The 17,264-nt window shown below is 42.4% G+C and overlaps 1 protein-coding gene across 1 annotated transcript in view; it reads right to left on the bottom strand.

Annotated features, from left to right (window-relative positions):
• Nucleotides 1-2,618: 2,618 nt before the first annotated feature.
• The window catches only part of LOC124140065 (tolloid-like protein 2), a 31,485-nt gene continuing 16,839 nt past the window's right edge, over nucleotides 2,619-17,264 (bottom strand). Inside the window, exons 2-7 of the mRNA XM_048384363.1 lie at nucleotides 13,230-13,277; nucleotides 12,209-12,396; nucleotides 11,404-11,566; nucleotides 8,295-8,330; nucleotides 7,001-7,132; nucleotides 2,619-3,731 (exon numbers count right to left, since the gene is read on the bottom strand). Coding sequence (XP_048240320.1) covers nucleotides 3,580-3,731; nucleotides 7,001-7,132; nucleotides 8,295-8,330; nucleotides 11,404-11,566; nucleotides 12,209-12,396; nucleotides 13,230-13,277 — 719 coding nt within the window. The 3' untranslated portion in view covers nucleotides 2,619-3,579. The remainder of the gene's footprint in view (nucleotides 3,732-7,000; nucleotides 7,133-8,294; nucleotides 8,331-11,403; nucleotides 11,567-12,208; nucleotides 12,397-13,229; nucleotides 13,278-17,264) is intronic.

The following is a 17,264-nucleotide window of genomic DNA, read 5'->3' as shown; positions in this document are numbered from 1 at the left end:
GACTGACCATGGCAACCATCTCGCGAACACGCGGCGTTATAATTACTGTACAGTGATTCATGAGTCTAGGTTTTCAAATGCTTCACGTCACTTATTTGTCCCTCTTCCCGTGACAGATACTTGTGAGTACCTTCAGGCGTTGACGCAATGTAGATACTATTTTAAGAACAGCACATGGTGATTAGGGGTTAACGTAAGGAGAGCGATTACGCAATTCGGTACATAAGTATTTTAGAGGTTTTTGCTTGGGCATGTTCACACCTAAATCCCCCACTTCCTGTCCTGATGGGGATCATCAGTCAAGTGTGGCAAGAGATTTGGACAGTCGGCTTTCCTTGCAGTTGAACAGCTTAGCAAAGGCCTCGGGCATTTCAATATTTTTTATTGAATTATTTTTTTAAACACAGCTATGTTCACAAGCCTTCCAATTATACGAATGATAAATAGTGAAACATCATAGGCATAACAGCTGAATAAAGTAATTTCAAATTATATAAAAATAAATATGCTTTAAAAATTTCAAAAGGGGTTAACACTATTCGTAGATTCAAAGCTTATATTCAAATTACAAATATTTATTCCTCAATCATAACTTTCCGATTCTCAATTAAATGAAAACACACACACATATATATATATATATATATATATATATATATATATATATATATATATATATATATTCATGTTCGTATTAATCAACCACAAAAAGGAGAGACACTTTAAGTTTGACTAAACTTTCGTGTAACACGCTTCACATATATCCCCAGGACGTAGTTTGCAGTGTGGTACAGTTTACCCTGTAGGCTTTTGATTAGGGGTCAATGCCCGTACTGCCGTACTGACAGAACGTGACTTTTTGAACTCCTTGTGCCTGTAAGCGTCTCATGAATTATTATGACGTAAACGTGATCTACCAGTCCGTCACTGGTCGAAATAGTCTGGCTATATTGACAAGTCAAAAATGACACGTGAATATCTTGAAAATAAATAAACAACACAATATTGATACAATAAAAGATAACAGATTTGTATCCTCTGTATATTGCGTTTATTTTTAACACGTTGAATCCAGCATTAAGTAAACCATTAATACTGGATATATTTATATTAAAGATAATTTACGACATAATGCCCAATGTGAATTATTTTTTTAAGACGCTCAAATTATGAGTGACAGAAAATTTATTTTGAGTTTTCTTTGATAACAAGCCTCACTGACAGAAATGTTCAATATGTCGGTTTGCCATGATTTGACGTCATGTTGCTAGGGGCTAGTTCGCAACCAATCAAATCAAAGGATCGATTTTTTTGGCTTGAGTTACCCAATCAGTGTGGCGCAAAAGTACTCTTTCTCCAGCCTGGTTCGAATTCCCTTGGTATGCTGTGCTGGCGCTACACTGACCCAGGCAATGACTGCGCAATGGCCGCCTCCACCAGACGAACAAACATGGCGGACACGACACATATTTAGTATAGAAAAACGCTAGAACGGGTGCTTAAAATTTATTCTTAGCATTTTCATGAACGCTCGTGCAATGTATATGTCACGAGAATAACGTCCATTGTTACTTTTAGTGAAGGAAAACATTATTTAAGCTGTTTCGAGACTCGAAAGTGGTCGTCATATTGGTGAAATGTAAACAATGACACACACCCCATTTTCAACAGTGATATGTGCGTTGATTATTCGTGTCAGCTCACTGTTGTCACGAAATCGTATACATAATACATGGAATTAAACGACCACATCAATGAAATACCGTTAGCATCTTTATTTTAGCAAATTTGATGAAGCAAATGTAACCACCCGTTCTAGCGTTTTTCTATAGTAAATACATGTCGTGTCCGCTATGTTTATTCGTCTAGTGGAAGCGGCCATTGTGCAGTCATTGCCTGGGTCAGTGTAGCGCCAGCGCAGCATACCCAGGGAACCAGGCTGCTATTTCTCGTGGTTGAAAGGAAAGTATGTTTGCCTATTTCCATGTCCCTTTGGGTCATTCCCTTATATTATATGAAGCGCTGACAATTCTATTTGGAGTTATTGAGTTTGTGTGTATTGATACGTCTATATACGTGTATTGATTTTTCTTATAATAAGAGTGACATAGATTAGATATTGAATCTGAATCTTTTTGAATAGCATGCGTTGATACGGCTCTTTTGGATATTGCAGAAACACAACTTTTTGTTTGTTTGATTGTTTTTAACGCAATAAGGAATATTCCAGCGGTGATCTGTAAATAATCGAATCTGGGGCGGACAATCCAGTGACTGGCATCATGGGCATTGATCTACTCAATTTGTATACGATGACATGCATCAACCAAATCAACGAGCCTGGCCACTCGAACCCGTCAGTCGCCTCTTACGATACGTCCGGGTTAATGAAGACCTATTCTAACCCGGTTAGACAAGGGTGTTAGGTAAATGCACTTTAAATTTAAAAAATGAAAGAAAATAATTCCGGAAATAATTTATGTAGCTTGGTGGTTAAAGCATTAGCTTATTATGTCGGAGACTCCCCATTTATCCCATCATTTTCATAATGTGTAAATCCAATATGCGTGTGTGGGTACTTCAGGGAAGTCGTCAAAAAGTCAATGAAAAGACAGAACCTTCACTGTGATGCTTTATTTACAAATGAATATACAATAATCTACAGTCTGCTGTTGTCCGTGTACCACGGTGACAATGTCAGATCAAAGAACATGCTAATGTACAAGGAACAAAATATGTCGGAAATTGGGATGCAAATAACCGTGTGTTGAACATTTCAAAACGTGTGTGCAAAGTTGAAATATTCTACGTTATGTACTTATTTATTTACGATGAATGAAGTAATATAACAGGGCGGTACACTTATGTCTTTCCTTATGAATTATTAATTACATTTTACCAGGTATATTGTGATGCTTCTGGCCTTCCCTTGACTATTGACATGCAATACACGACTAAACTACAGAAAAATCGATTTGGACTCCGCATTTGGGGACTGTTTCGCGTGCAACGGAAGAATCCATTTCAATTGAACAGGAGACACGTGGGGTTCATGCTTACTCATCACGTGGAGTTGACACATACCTTAGCTGTTCATAATCGACTGGCTCACCAGCAAACCTTCCACCCCTGCTATTGTTATATAGCGAGTGTCAGCTTAATGTGTGAGGAAAGTGATTCAGGTCTTAGACACATTGGTGAAACCAGGAGCACGGGTATAGTACTGACCATCCTAGACATATAATCAGGGCGAACGGGGCTGGAACCTACGATCAGAGGTCCCAAGGGACGCAACTCTGCACAGCGAATTGCGGCGTCTTATTCTACTTGGCCACCGGGGTCCTCTGTTGCTATCGACCGCGTGGAAGATATAGATCCGCGGGTTCAATTGTCGAGTCGTGTTTTTTCTTAAGTATGTTTAGCAAAACGTTTTGCATAGACTGATGTAAATTCCAATAAAAGTGTCGGTTTGAACCACATGTTCCCGTTCCTTGGCAATCGTTTCTATATACGTACCAGTATTTCAACAAACGTAAAGATTGCATTGATGCCAAATGTTCCAACACGAAGCCAAGATTACTACCTCCTGCGCTTGTTTTTCATTTTTTCATTTTTTTCCCGTTTCAACTTGGCCCAGTTATGTCTCCTCTCAATGAACAAGGCTAGCATGCACACGGAGACAAACATGCCTATCCCAATGCCTATCCCCATGGCGATTCGGGCTGGATAACCTGAAATACGCAAAATACGGAAATAGAGTAATGTGTTCAGACAAAGAGAAATGAATTTTGGATTAATTATATCAAAGTGAACCACGAGAATACACCACTAAGAATGTGAGTTTCATGTGACGTGAGCTGGGATTTTACGAGGTGAATGTTATTTTATGACACCGAAGGTGGAGGGATGTATACAAATGTGTAGCTGGTAACATTCCGTCCATCCCGCTCGTGTTACATGTAACGATGTTATCATTACGAGTCCACGAGTTACAGCATTAATTTCTAGGAATTATTTGTGTGTGGGTGAGTGAGTGAGTTGGGTTATATCACGGCCTGTCAGCTTAATGTGGGAGGAAAGCCCGAAGTGATGCAGGTCTCAGATGTTTACCACTTCGGTGAAACCCACGAGCACGGGTATGGTGCTGACAAACCTAGAAACATAATCGGGGCGAACCGTGATTCGAACCCACAATCATAGGTTTCTAGCGTGCCCAAGGGACGCAACTCTGCACAACGAATCGCGGCGCCTTAGACGACTGGGCCATCCGTGGCCCCATTTGTGTGTGACAGGTTACATCAATCTTGTGATTGCCATCGGACTTTCACTTTTTGTTTGCATCTTTGTTGTTGAACGCATCACTCAGCAATATTCTAGTTATATGAGGGAGGTTTTTGAATAATCGAGTCTGGATCGGACAATCCAGTGATTGACATCACGCAACCATGTCAGCGAACCTTACCGCCAGATCCCGTTAGTCGGCTCTTACGACAAGCATTGTTTACTGTTTACGACAAGCATTTACGACAAGCACTGTCGCTTCTTACGACAAGCATTGTTGCCTCCTACAAGCACTGTCGCCTCTTACAAGCACTGTCGCCTCCTACAAGCACTGTCGCCTCCTACAAGCACTGTCGCCTCTTACAAGTATTGTTGCCTCCTACAAGCACTGTCGCCTCTTACAAGCACTGTCGCCTCTTACAAGCACTGTCGCCTCTTACAAGCACTGTCGCCTCTTACAAGTATTGTTGCCTCCTACAAGCACTGTCGCCTCTTACAAGCACTGTCGCCTCTTACAAGCACTGTCGCCTCTTACAAGCACTGTCGCCTCTTACAAGTATTGTTGTCTCTTACAAGTATTGTTGTCTCTTACAAGCCCTGTCGCCTCTTACAAGCACTGTCGCCTCTTACAAGCACTGTCGCCTCTTACAAGTATTGTTGTCTCTTACAAGCACTGTCGCCTCCTACAAGCACTGTCGCCTCTTACAAGTATTGTTGTCTCTTACAAGCACTGTCGCCTCTTTCAAGCACTGTCGCCTCTTACAAGTATTGTTGTCTCTTACAAGCACTGTCGCCTCTTACAAGCACTGTCGCCTCTTACAAGTATTGTTGTCTCTTACAAGCACTGTCGCCTCTTACAAGTATTGTTGCCTCTTACAAGCACTGTCGCCTCTTACAAGTATTGTTGTCTCTTACAAGCATTGTCGCCTCTTACAAGCACTGTCGCTTCTGACGACAAGCATTGTTGTCTCTTACAAGCACTGTCGCCTCTTACGACAAGCATTGTCGCCTCTTACGACAAGCATTGTAGCCTCTTACAAGCACTGTCGCCTCTTACAAGCATTGTTGTCTCTTACAAGCATTGTTGTCTTTTACAAGCACTGTCGCCTCTGACGATAAGCACTGTCGCCTCTTACAAGCACTGTCGCCTCTTACAAGTATTGTTGTCTCTTACAAGCACTGTCGCCTCTTGCAAGTATTGTTGTCTCTTACAAGCACTGTCGCCTCTTACAAGCATTGTCGCCTCTTACAAGTATTGTTGTCTCTTACAAGCACTGTCGCCTCTTACAAGCACTGTCGCCTCTTACAAGCACTGTCGCCTCTTACAAGTATTGTTGTCTCTTACAAGCACTGTCGCCTCTTACAAGCACTGTCGCCTCTTACAAGTATTGTTGTCTCTTACAAGCACTGTCGCCTCTTACAAGTATTGTTGTCTCTTACAAGCACTGTCGCCTCTTACAAGTATTGTTGCCTCTTACAAGCACTGTCGCCTCTTACAAGTATTGTTGTCTCTTACAAGCACTGTCGCCTCTTACAAGTATTGTTGCCTCTTACAAGCACTGTCGCCTCTTACAAGCACTGTCGCCTCTTACAAGCACTGTCGCCTCTTACAAGTATTGTTGTCTCTTACAAGCACTGTCGCCTCTTACAAGCACTGTCGCCTTTTATAAGTATTGTTGTCTCTTACAAGCACTGTCGCCTCTTACAAGTATTGTTGCCTCTTACAAGCACTGTCGCCTCTTACAAGTATTGTTGTCTCTTACAAGCATTGTCGCCTCTTACAAGCACTGTCGCTTCTGACGACAAGCATTGTTGTCTCTTACAAGCACTGTCGCCTCTTACGACAAGCATTGTCGCCTCTTACGACAAGCATTGTAGCCTCTTACAAGCACTGTCGCCTCTTACAAGTATTGTTGCCTCTTACAAGCACTGTCGCCTCTTACAAGTATTGTTGTCTCTTACAAGCATTGTTGTCTCTTACAAGCACTGTCGCCTCTTACGACAAGCATTGTCGCCTCTTACGACAAGCATTGTAGCCTCTTACAAGCACTGTCGCCTCTTACAAGTATTGTTGTCTCTTACAAGCATTGTTGTCTCTTACAAGCATTGTTGTCTTTTACAAGCACTGTCGCCTCTGACGATAAGCATTGTCGCCTCTTACAAGCACTGTCGCCTCTTACAAGCACTGTCGCCTCTTACAAGCACTGTCGCCTCTTACGACAAGCATTGTTGTCTCTTACAAGCACTGTCACCTCTTACGACAAGCACTGTTGCCTCTTACAAGCACTGTGGCCTCCGACGACAAGCATTGTTGCCTCTTAGAAGCACTGTCGCCTCTGACGACAAGCATTGTTGTCTCTTACAAGCACTGTGGCCTCCGACGACAAGCATTGTTGCCTCTTAGAAGCACTGTCGCCTCTGACGACAAGCATTGTTGCCTCTTACAAGCATTGTCGCCTCTGACGACAAGCATTATCTCGAAGTGTGACCAGCGCCAATTGTGACGTAACAAGAAACGAAGTTACATCAAACATTATGACGTCATGATGGCTTACCGCGTTTGATTTATTATCACAAGACGACATCTGACATCAGGAACCTAGAACATGTTAACTAGTAATATCAATCCGCTTTACATGACGAACTGAAAAGACATGGGACACATAACGGTTGAGGTGAGGTCAGAAACATTTAAAATATTGTGTGTGAAATGTCTTACTCATTGATATACCACCACATCCATCCTCGTCGCAACCTCCGTCAGCGCAGCCGCAGTCGAAATATCCATCACAGCGGTAGGACATGCTAATGCATTCTTTGTTTGAACAGCGGTACTCGTGACTTCGACAATCTGCAAAGACAGGTACAAGAAACAAATAGCTAATATAGGATGCAATTTCGAGCATGTTTACTGTGATGAAAGGATATAATCTTGCAAACATTGAACCAGTACATGGCAAGCTGATATACAGAAAACCATTGGTAGCAGTATTGAGTGTCGTGTGTTCGAGTCTGGGTTAGACAAACCATTACTTGATATCATGAAAAGGTGAGATGAGTGAAATGGGGGTTACGTCGCGTCCAAGATAATTGTACTTATGTATGTCTCTGCTTGAAGGGGCGGTCGGGTAGCCTAGTGGTTAAAGCGTTCGCTCGTCACGCCGAAGACCCGGGCTCGATTCCCGACATGGATACAATGTGTGAAGCCCATTTCTGGTGTCCCCCGCCGGGATATTGCTGGAATTATGCTAAAAGCGGCGTTAAATCAAACTCACTCACTCTGCTTGAACTAGTCCGGACTAATGCTGATTGTTTAGTGCTAGCCTACTGAGATACCATGCTACAATTTAACATGAATACCCAACTCAGACACAGTATACTGACTCCGAGCCGACCACGCCTTGTTCTTTCCACTTAATGCCGTGCGCCAGGGTAACAACAAGTAGCATTTTTCAACGTCGTTTGACGCTGCCGGGGATCGAACCCCAGACCTTCCGCTCTCCGAGCGGACGCTCTACCTCTAGACCACGGATAACGTCATAATGTCATGATCACATGCGAACAGATTCTTCTGTTATAATGCTAAGTAAATAGGGACTTTATAATTGTGAAACGTCACTTTCAGTCACAACGTAATGTGATGAGTAACTTTCATTTATAACATCTTGCGAATAGTGACATTCTTTAATAACGTGACGAAAAAGGTGGCTTTATCATACCGCTTACAAAATCATTTACATGTCTGTGTCCACTTCGTTCCTCCCTTTGACTGTAACGCGGCATAATCAAATTCCGTTAAAATGATATTTAGATTTGTATATGCGACAAGATTAAATCATGGTCGAGAGTTACAGGGCTATAGTCTTCTGTTGGAATATGGTAACTGTTATACCGATAAGCTATTAAACACACAAAAGGCATCAACTTACAACTAATACATTCATCAAAGGAATGCACTGTGTTTAATGGATGTATTCATGATATGACATTATCAAGGAATGCACAATACATACCAGGTATCGGGGATGATATGTTGTTTATGACGGATCCTGTGGAAAAACAAGCTTCTAATGTAAAGCATTTGTATAACGAAAGCTGAAATAACAATATCATAACGTTAGGTATAACGGTATAACATTTATATTTATACATTTGTATGACGGTGTGTCAGATTTTTATACAAGACAAACGTAAGACCGCAAGGCGGCATTGTTATTTTTCAGTTTACAAATCCGATTGAGCGGATTGAACCAAAAGCCCAATCAAAAGATATAAACAACAACATCTGTGTCTTTTGGATGAGAAAGACAACGATGCGTAGATAAAAAAATACAAAACTAAAGTAACTGATGTTTGTTTAACGCTCAAATGCATTTGAATATGTTCTCTCACCACTGAAATCCTCTTGTAAAATGAGAACAGAGCTTTCTCAGGTGTAAATACATATACATGTTACTGAAACAGTACTTTAACATGTTTGTTGGTTGTTGTTTAACGCCGCACTCAGCAATATTCAAGCTATATGACGGCGGTCTGTAAATAATCGAATCTGGACCAGACAATCCTGTGACTGACAACATGAACATCGATCTATGCAATCGGGATACGATGACATGCATCAACCAAGTCAGCGAGCCTGACCACCCGATCCCGTTAGTCGCTTTTTACGGCAAGCATGGGTTGCCGAAGACCTATTCTACCCCGGATCTTCACGGATCGTACTTTAGATGTATAAGCGTCGTCCCTCCTAAACTGACCGACCATGACAGCTACGTGCATGTGGAGCTTCGCACTTCGTAGACATGTGGAGGACATTTTGACGCATCAGTCTGGTCGATACAATTCTTTATTTTGACTTGTACCGTATGTTCCCGTATTTTTCAGGTTTACTTGCCTTTGCATGTGTTTGTGACAGGTGCCACCGGTGGGGCAGGATGCACTCGCCTTTTCGCGAACCCCTGTCATCATCACTATTTGATAGTGATTCATAAACTCATGCTTATGATATAGTCGGAATCGTACACTCGACTATGAAAATGGGTTTTGTCGTTTTAATTTTATTCGGAGTTATCAAACCTAATTAAAAATCTGTAAACGACAAAATACAAATAATCGAGCCTAAAAGTTTACAAGCATTGTGAGTATTGTTTTGACAGATCAAGGGTCATAATCGGGTAGAATCTAGGATTTGAACACATGACTAGTGGATACGGGTATTCACACAGGGAATGGAGGTACAGTTAACTACGGTTATAACGAACACGCTTATTACGAGCTGACGGATATAACGAACTTACTTTTTTGGTCCCGACTATTTGTTGTAGTTATGCTGTATATATGCTTATAACGAACTACGGTTATAACGAACTAAAATTAGCAGGCCCCTTAAGTTCGTTTTAACCGTAGTTTACTGTACCTTGAAATATAGAGAAGCCAGAGACTGTTATGTCATTTACCCTTACATGCCTAAAACTGTCAGATTTCCTTCAACACTAATTAACATGGAATGGTACGCTACATACAGTGTATTTGCATTTTACCTCTAAAATAATAGTAAGGGTGTCTCACTTTATTGATAATCATGTAGAAGTGAGTGAGGCATTATTGATTTACGCCGCTTTTGGCAATATTCCAGCATGATCACGGAGGGGGACACCAGAAATGGGCTTCACACATTGTACCAATGGTCTTCGGCATGACAAACAGGCAACTTGGCTACCCCAGCACCCCATGTTTAAGGTACGGGGGTCATTCATCTTCAGCACGGCTGAGCGTGTGACCTAAGTTTGTCGCGGGGAATACTGAGCTGGCCGATCATGAGTTTCAGCATCACGCCACCACATATGCTATTCTCTGTGTAGTATCTAGCGCCCAATTTGTACTATGTTTGTGTACTGACTTTGTTGAACATACAAAAGGACTAACATTTTAGAGCCTTAAATATCAGTAGTGTGACTATATTTATACAGATGTGCCTTTGTGTTTTCAATAAAATATTTTGATAGTTTCCTAATTAACTCACCACCAGAACGGAATCACGCTCTCCTACATTGGAAATTCGCATGACGTTTTCAGAGATGTTATCCATACCGTGAATGGCTATGTCATACATATTTCGTCCATGTTTGTATGTACAACAGTTCAAGATATCTACTGAAGTTTTCTTCGATCTTCTGCGTTTCCTAATTGTTCGGCATGTTTGTATAGGGTAATTGCTATGTATAAAAACGTATTGAAACTTGCAATCTTGTCTTGACAACTATCACTTTGTCGGACAAAATGGCTTATCCTGTTACAGCGTCATTCCGAAATATATGATTTGTCATGTTCTTTGATTGACAGGAGTACTAGATAGCAAAGTTCAGGTATTTACATACGGCTCTGCTCCACTGTCTAGTGCCCTTTCCTAGTTGTAATTTGTGATATATGCACCATAGACATTACCACTGTGTAAGTTTGGCAATCACTTCTGCAAGATTAGTCTACACGATAAGAGTGAGTGAGTGAGTCTAGTTTAACGCCGCTTTTAACAGTATTCCAGTTATATCGCGGCGTGTCAGCTATAATGTGGGAGAAAAGCCCGAGGTGATGCAGGTCTCAGACGTTTACCACTTCGGTGAAACCCACGAGCACGTGTATGGTCCTGACAAACCTAGAAACATAATCGGGGCGAACCCGGATTCGAACCCACAATCATAGGTTTCTGGCGTGCCCAAGGGACGCAACTCTGCACAGCGAATCGCGGCGCCTTAGACGACTGGGCCACCCGTGCCCCCCTACACGATAAGAAATAATGTAGCCGATGATTTTGAATGACTGAAATCACGGGTGCAAGGAGAGCCATTTGGCCTGACCCTATGCTGTCTGTGATGATCACCATAACACCCCGTACTCATCACTTGATCTCCTTCTTGTAGGGGCGGTCGGGTAGCCTAGTGGTTAAAGCGTTCGCTCGTCACGCAGAAGACTCGGTTTCGATTCCCGACATGGGTACAATGTGTGAAGCCCATTTCTGGTGTCCCCCGCCGTGATATTGCTGGAATATTGCTAAAAGCGGCGTTAAACCAAACTCACTCACTCACTCTTCTTGTAATTATGGTGTATTTCATTCAATGGCTGTACCTGCGTATATCTGTGAATACGTGGCTTGAAGTCCCTGGGCCGCAACGCTCCCGTCGCTGTAGAACAGTATCCGCAGCCATCTGGCAGTGGAAGTCACGTTGTGTGCCGCCAGAGTACCACAGGATGAGAACAGGACGTCGGACGTTGCGCTGCCATCGCGGATCTGTAATAAGACAGGTGACTATGTTAAGAAGAACCGCTTGGGGTGAGTGAGTGAGTTGGGTTTAACGCCTCTTTGAACAGTATCACGGCGTGTTGATGAGGGAAGAAAGCCCGAAATGATGCATCCTCCTACGAGCATGCATGGGTATGGTGCTGAAAAACTTAGAAACATCATTGCGGCGAACCGGGAACCCACGGTCATAGGTTTCTGTCGTACCCAGGGGACGCAACTCTGCACAGCGAATTGCTGCGCTTTAGACGAATGAACCGCTTTGAACTGTATACATCTCTACGGTGACCATGGATCCTTGTACGCCTTCTGCAATAGGTCTTGAGCAACCCATACTTGCCGTAAAAGGCGACTATGCTTGTCGTAAGAGGCGACTAACAGGATCGGGTGGTCAGGCTCTCTGACTTGATTGATGCCTGTCATCGATCCCATTTGCATGGATTGATGCTCATGATATCTATCACTGGATTGTCTGGTCTAGAATTGATTATTTACTGGAAGCTGGAATATTGTTCAGTGCGACGTTAAACAAACAAACAAACAAAACATTGCTTCAGCTATATGTATGTAATAGTTCTGCCTGCAGTGTCAAGGAACACTTTTTCATTCATCAACCCAGTAGGTGATGCTTACCTCGATGTAGTCATTGCAGACTGCCCCTTCCTGTTGACCCTGGAAGTTGATAGTGAGCAGCACCTGGTACTCCGTGCTTGCCTCGAACGTCCAGATGCACCGGGTAAAGTTAGGGTAGGCGTTGGGGTAATTGGGGGAGGCGATCACCCCAGACGCTTGCCCATGTATAACAATATACCCTCCACAATCTGTAATGGTTACAGAGAAATATATCAGGGTAAAGAATCCGGATGATTAAATATCTGCTAAAGGAACCAATATTTATCCTCCAAAACAGGCTTCCATAGAAGATATCGCTTGGTTGAGATCAAGCGATATCTACGCGGAGATATCCATACAATGAAACTGCCTCACAGTACGTTTCGGACTATTGTGACGTCATTGTTATTTTGATGCCACGTTTAAATGACATCACTACTCTCCCATACAGAAGTTAGTTAGCCATTTAATCTCAAGACACTGTTTGTTTGTTTGTTGTTTAACGCCGCACTCAGCAATATATAAGCTATATGACGGCGGTCTGTAAAAAATCGAGTCTGGACCAGACAAGCCAGTGATTGACAGCATGAGCATCGATCCACGCAATTGGGATCGATGACATGCATCAACCAAGTCAGCGAGCCTGACCACCCGATCCCGTTAGTCGCCTTTTACGACAAGCATAGTCGCCATTTACGGCACGCCTGGGTTGCTGAAGACCTATTCTACCCCGGAATCTTCACGGGTCTTTCAAGACACTGATAACAAGACATTGAGGAGAAACTGAAAACGCTGTAAGGATAATTCTGGATGATATATAGAAGCCCACCCTTGTGTCTCCCAAGCTCAAATAACATCAAGTCTGGTATACTGTTATCGACCTGTGAAGATCCGGGTTAGAATAGGTCTTCAGCAACCCATGTCGGTCAAAGCACTTGGAATCTCGTTAGAGTTTGGCTGCTAGATGTGGTTTGAAACTTTGTGCATGTAATGTTTGTTTTGCTATGTACAGGGGACATCCTCGTTGTGCGAGGGAACTTACTTGTTGAGGAGGTGCACTGTATGCATACAAGCAGGAGGAGAACTGCATCTGGAACAACACATGAGAAGATGATAGTTTTATCATTACACGCACAAGAGTGAGTGAGTGAGTATGGTTTTACGCTGCTTTTAGCAATATTCCAGCAACATCACGGCGGGGGACACCAGAAATGGGCTTCACACATTGTACCCATGTCGGGAATCGAACCCGGGTCTTCAGCGTGACGAGCGAACGCTTTAACCACAAGGCTACCCGACCGCCCTTCACGCACAAGAATCATAATAAGTGCCCACAATCAACGATTTCTGGTAAGGGTCGCACCCCTGCACAGCGAACTGTATCGTCTTAAACCACTGGGCCACCCAAGCCATGTAACAAAAAGTCAGTTACCGTTTATCAACACTCCCTCAGTTATGGAACACATCCTGTAATGTTGGTTTGACAAAAATAAAATAGTTTTAAACGGACAAAAAATCTTTAAATTAATAACAGTCCCATAATCTAGGTTAGGGAAAGATGTTGTTTTGTACAGCTGTTATAAACCTCCAGTGAGTCATCCTATTGTTCTCTAGCGGGTTAAATCTCATAAACAGGGACGCTGTAATGTCCCTGGGATTTTATATAATATCCCTGGGATTTTATAGGATATTCAAGTCATATTTGCTATATAATGTGTTATAATATCCGATGGATTTTATATAATGCCCGTGGTATTTTATTTATACAACTTCGGTTCAGATTGTAACTTGTAATGAAATGTAAAATCAAATGACAAATATTATCTTTATATTCCCGAGGATCAAACAGGCAACCTTCGTATCTGTAGCCCAGTGAGTGTACAACAAGGCTACAGATAAATCACAATGTTTTGAGGATGTCCTTTTCAAGATCCGTATGCCAGCAACAGATATTTTACGCCCGTTTCCCTAATGTTCATGGAAAGTATGTTCGAAACATAAAAATGTTGATAAATGTTGATTTAAGTTTCTTTTATTCGGTTCATAAGTTAGATAAAACACGTCCCCTCGGGTTGTTAGTGATATTTAAAACCCTTTCCCTCGGGATGCAGGTTTTAAATATCATAACAACCCTCGGACGTGTTTTATCCTATACATAATATTCTAGTCCTATCATGGCGACATGTGAATAATCGTGATTCCAACAAGGTGAATGTTTGAATACTGGACCCTGCCGTCGTGGTACGTTGATACACCCCTGACACAATATAACCCCTGATACTCCTCGAAATGGACTTTTAATCAAGGGGGGGGTACCTGTTCTCTACCAGGATTCTTACAGTGTTTGGTAGTCACGTTGCTCTGTAAAACGAAACTGTTTGAAGTACCGTAAAATCCCCCTAATCACTATTTTTCCATTAGGATAGTTTAAGAGAACCTCTCACACAATGCACGCGGGCAAGTTTTTTGCAATAACGGATTGCTCCGTACTGGGGGGTGTACAGCACCACGTCCTGCTGACTTGTCGATGACTCATGGAAAACACAGAGCCATGCTGCTTCTGACGGTTATTGATTTTGCGATGGAACCAGTCACAATAATTGTATTACCTGTGGTCAACAAACAATGGACAATTTGTGTATCGAATATTGTGTTTATCTAAAACATCAAGCGTGTTATAACTCAAATATAATGGTGTTTACCAGGCGGCTTTTCGAGGCTAATTATGTTTGTATTTGTTGTTTAACGCCGCTCTCGGCAGTTTTCGGACAATAAGACGGCGGCCTGTAAATAATCGAAAGATGCTGTGTGTTTGTTTGCGTGTTGTTTAACGCCTCACTTAGCAATATTCCAGCTATATGTAAATGTAAATAATCGAGTCTGGGTCAGATAATCCAGTGATTGACCTTATAAGCCTCGATCCACGCAATTGGGATACGATGACATGCATCAACCAAGTCAGCCTGACCACCCGATCCCGTTAGTCGTCTCTTACGACAAGCATAGTCGCCTGTTACGGTAAGAATGGGTTGCTAAAGGTCTCTCCTACCCCGGATCTTCACGGGTAGAAAGATATTGTGAACACGATAGGTCCAATGAAACGCAATCAACCACCTCATCCAGCATGACCACCCGATCCATTTATTCGCCTCTAACCAGCACTGGTTATTGGGGACCTATTCTAACCCGGATTCCTCAGTTTTGTGACGCGACGTCAGGATCATGGATAGCGTCCCTTAGCCATGCCAGGATCCGCTATCGTTGGTTCGAATCCCAGATTATGATCATCACTCCCATGTTCGTTTGTGTCATCAAGGAGTTAGAAGTCTCCCACCCGAGTAACATTGGGCGTTCCCCTCGCATACATCTGAGACCCAACAATAACGGAAATAGTGTGCACAATCACCATCCCCTTAGTGAGTGAGTGAGTTTGGTTTAACACCGCTTTTAACAGTATTCCAGTTATATCGCGGCGTGTCAGCTTAATGTGGGAGGAAAGCCCGAAGTGATGCAGGTCTCAGACATTTACCACTTCGGTGAAACCCACGAGCACGGCTATGGTGCTGACAAACCTAGAAACATAATCGGGGCAAACCGGGATTCGAACCCACAATCATAGGTTTCTGGCGTGCCCAATGGACGCAACTCTGCACAGCGAATCGCGACGCCTTAGACGACTGGGCCACCCGTGCCCCCATCCCCTTAAACCCATGAAACGGCAATGATCAATATAAACAATGAGTAATAACAGAGGCTGCGATTCAGTAATCAATATGTTAATTTATTGGAATCAACTATTCTTAATCACGGCGTGTCAGCTTAATGTAAGAGGAAAGCCCGAAGTAATGGGGGTCTCCGATTTTTACCACTTTGCTGAAACCCACGAACATGGGTATTGTCCTGACAAACCTAGAAACATAATCGGGGCGAACCGGGATTCGAATCCGCAATTATAGATTCCTGGCGTACCTAAGGGACGCAACACTGTGTCTCTTAGGTACCCCGTGCCCCCTCCATGGGTATAAAGAACATGGAATGTTTTGTAGATTAGAAGAAAGAAGATTAAGTTGCTAACAGACGGATGGACAGAGACAAAAAACACAATCTCTCATTGACGCTGTCAAGGTGAGCTAATAGTGATTTTACTGTTCCCAACAACACGTGACCCAGCAAATTGTCTATTGTACGACCCGCTGTGAGGGACATATTGGATTGATTGCTGAATTCCTCTCTCTTGTAATGTTCTTATTTCTCTATCGAAAAACGATTTTCTTTCAAGATGTCAGTGAAACAAAAGTATTGGTAAAGCCACACCTTCACATTTTATATTATGATTAGTATTTGTTCGCCTATAAATATAAATAACGATCGATATGGATCTCAGTGAACTATGCCCTGTTAATTGTGCACGTGATGTTGCAATTGACATACTGACTGTGTACATTGCTCGCATGCTGCATTGATTGACGTATGTCAATAGCCTTTTGCTGGTTGCAAGAGAAAAAAAAAGAAAAGCCATTGTTTCGCCCGATTGTCGGTGCCTTGAAGGAGAGTTAAGCTTTCTAGCTGTATTAGCAGGCATGGTTTTTCTTTTTACGATATGGAGTTTTCTACGTTTTTCATTTCTAACCAGGCAGTTTTGATTCATTCTGGCAATAAGATAATATTAAGACACAATGACATGCCGACATACATTGGTTGTATTTGAAGTGAAATTACAATTTTTGCACCTAATCTATATTTATCATCCAAAACTGTCTCCCACAGGAGATATGGCTTGGATGAGATCAAGCGATATCTACACTGTAGATATCGCTGCAATGAAATTACATCACAATGCTTTGCAGACCATTGTGACATCACTGGTTACCATGACGTCACAATCAAATGACATCACTAATGGCTCTGCTACTGAAGCTGTTAGCAGTACTTTTTACACTGAAGACACTGCTAATTACTGTCTCCAAATTGAAAAAGTTGGAAGAATGATGTTGGATGATAAATAAAATCTCACCAGAGTGTCTTTTGACATCAAATATATCAACACTCGTTGATAAAAGTGGCAAAAATCCTCGGC

Source organism: Haliotis rufescens, unplaced genomic scaffold (assembly GCF_023055435.1).
Source record: "Haliotis rufescens isolate VD_foot unplaced genomic scaffold, xgHalRufe1.0.p SCAF_5, whole genome shotgun sequence".
Taxonomy (NCBI): Eukaryota; Metazoa; Mollusca; class Gastropoda; order Lepetellida; family Haliotidae; genus Haliotis; species Haliotis rufescens.
This window is presented reverse-complemented; position numbering and strand designations above follow the sequence as displayed.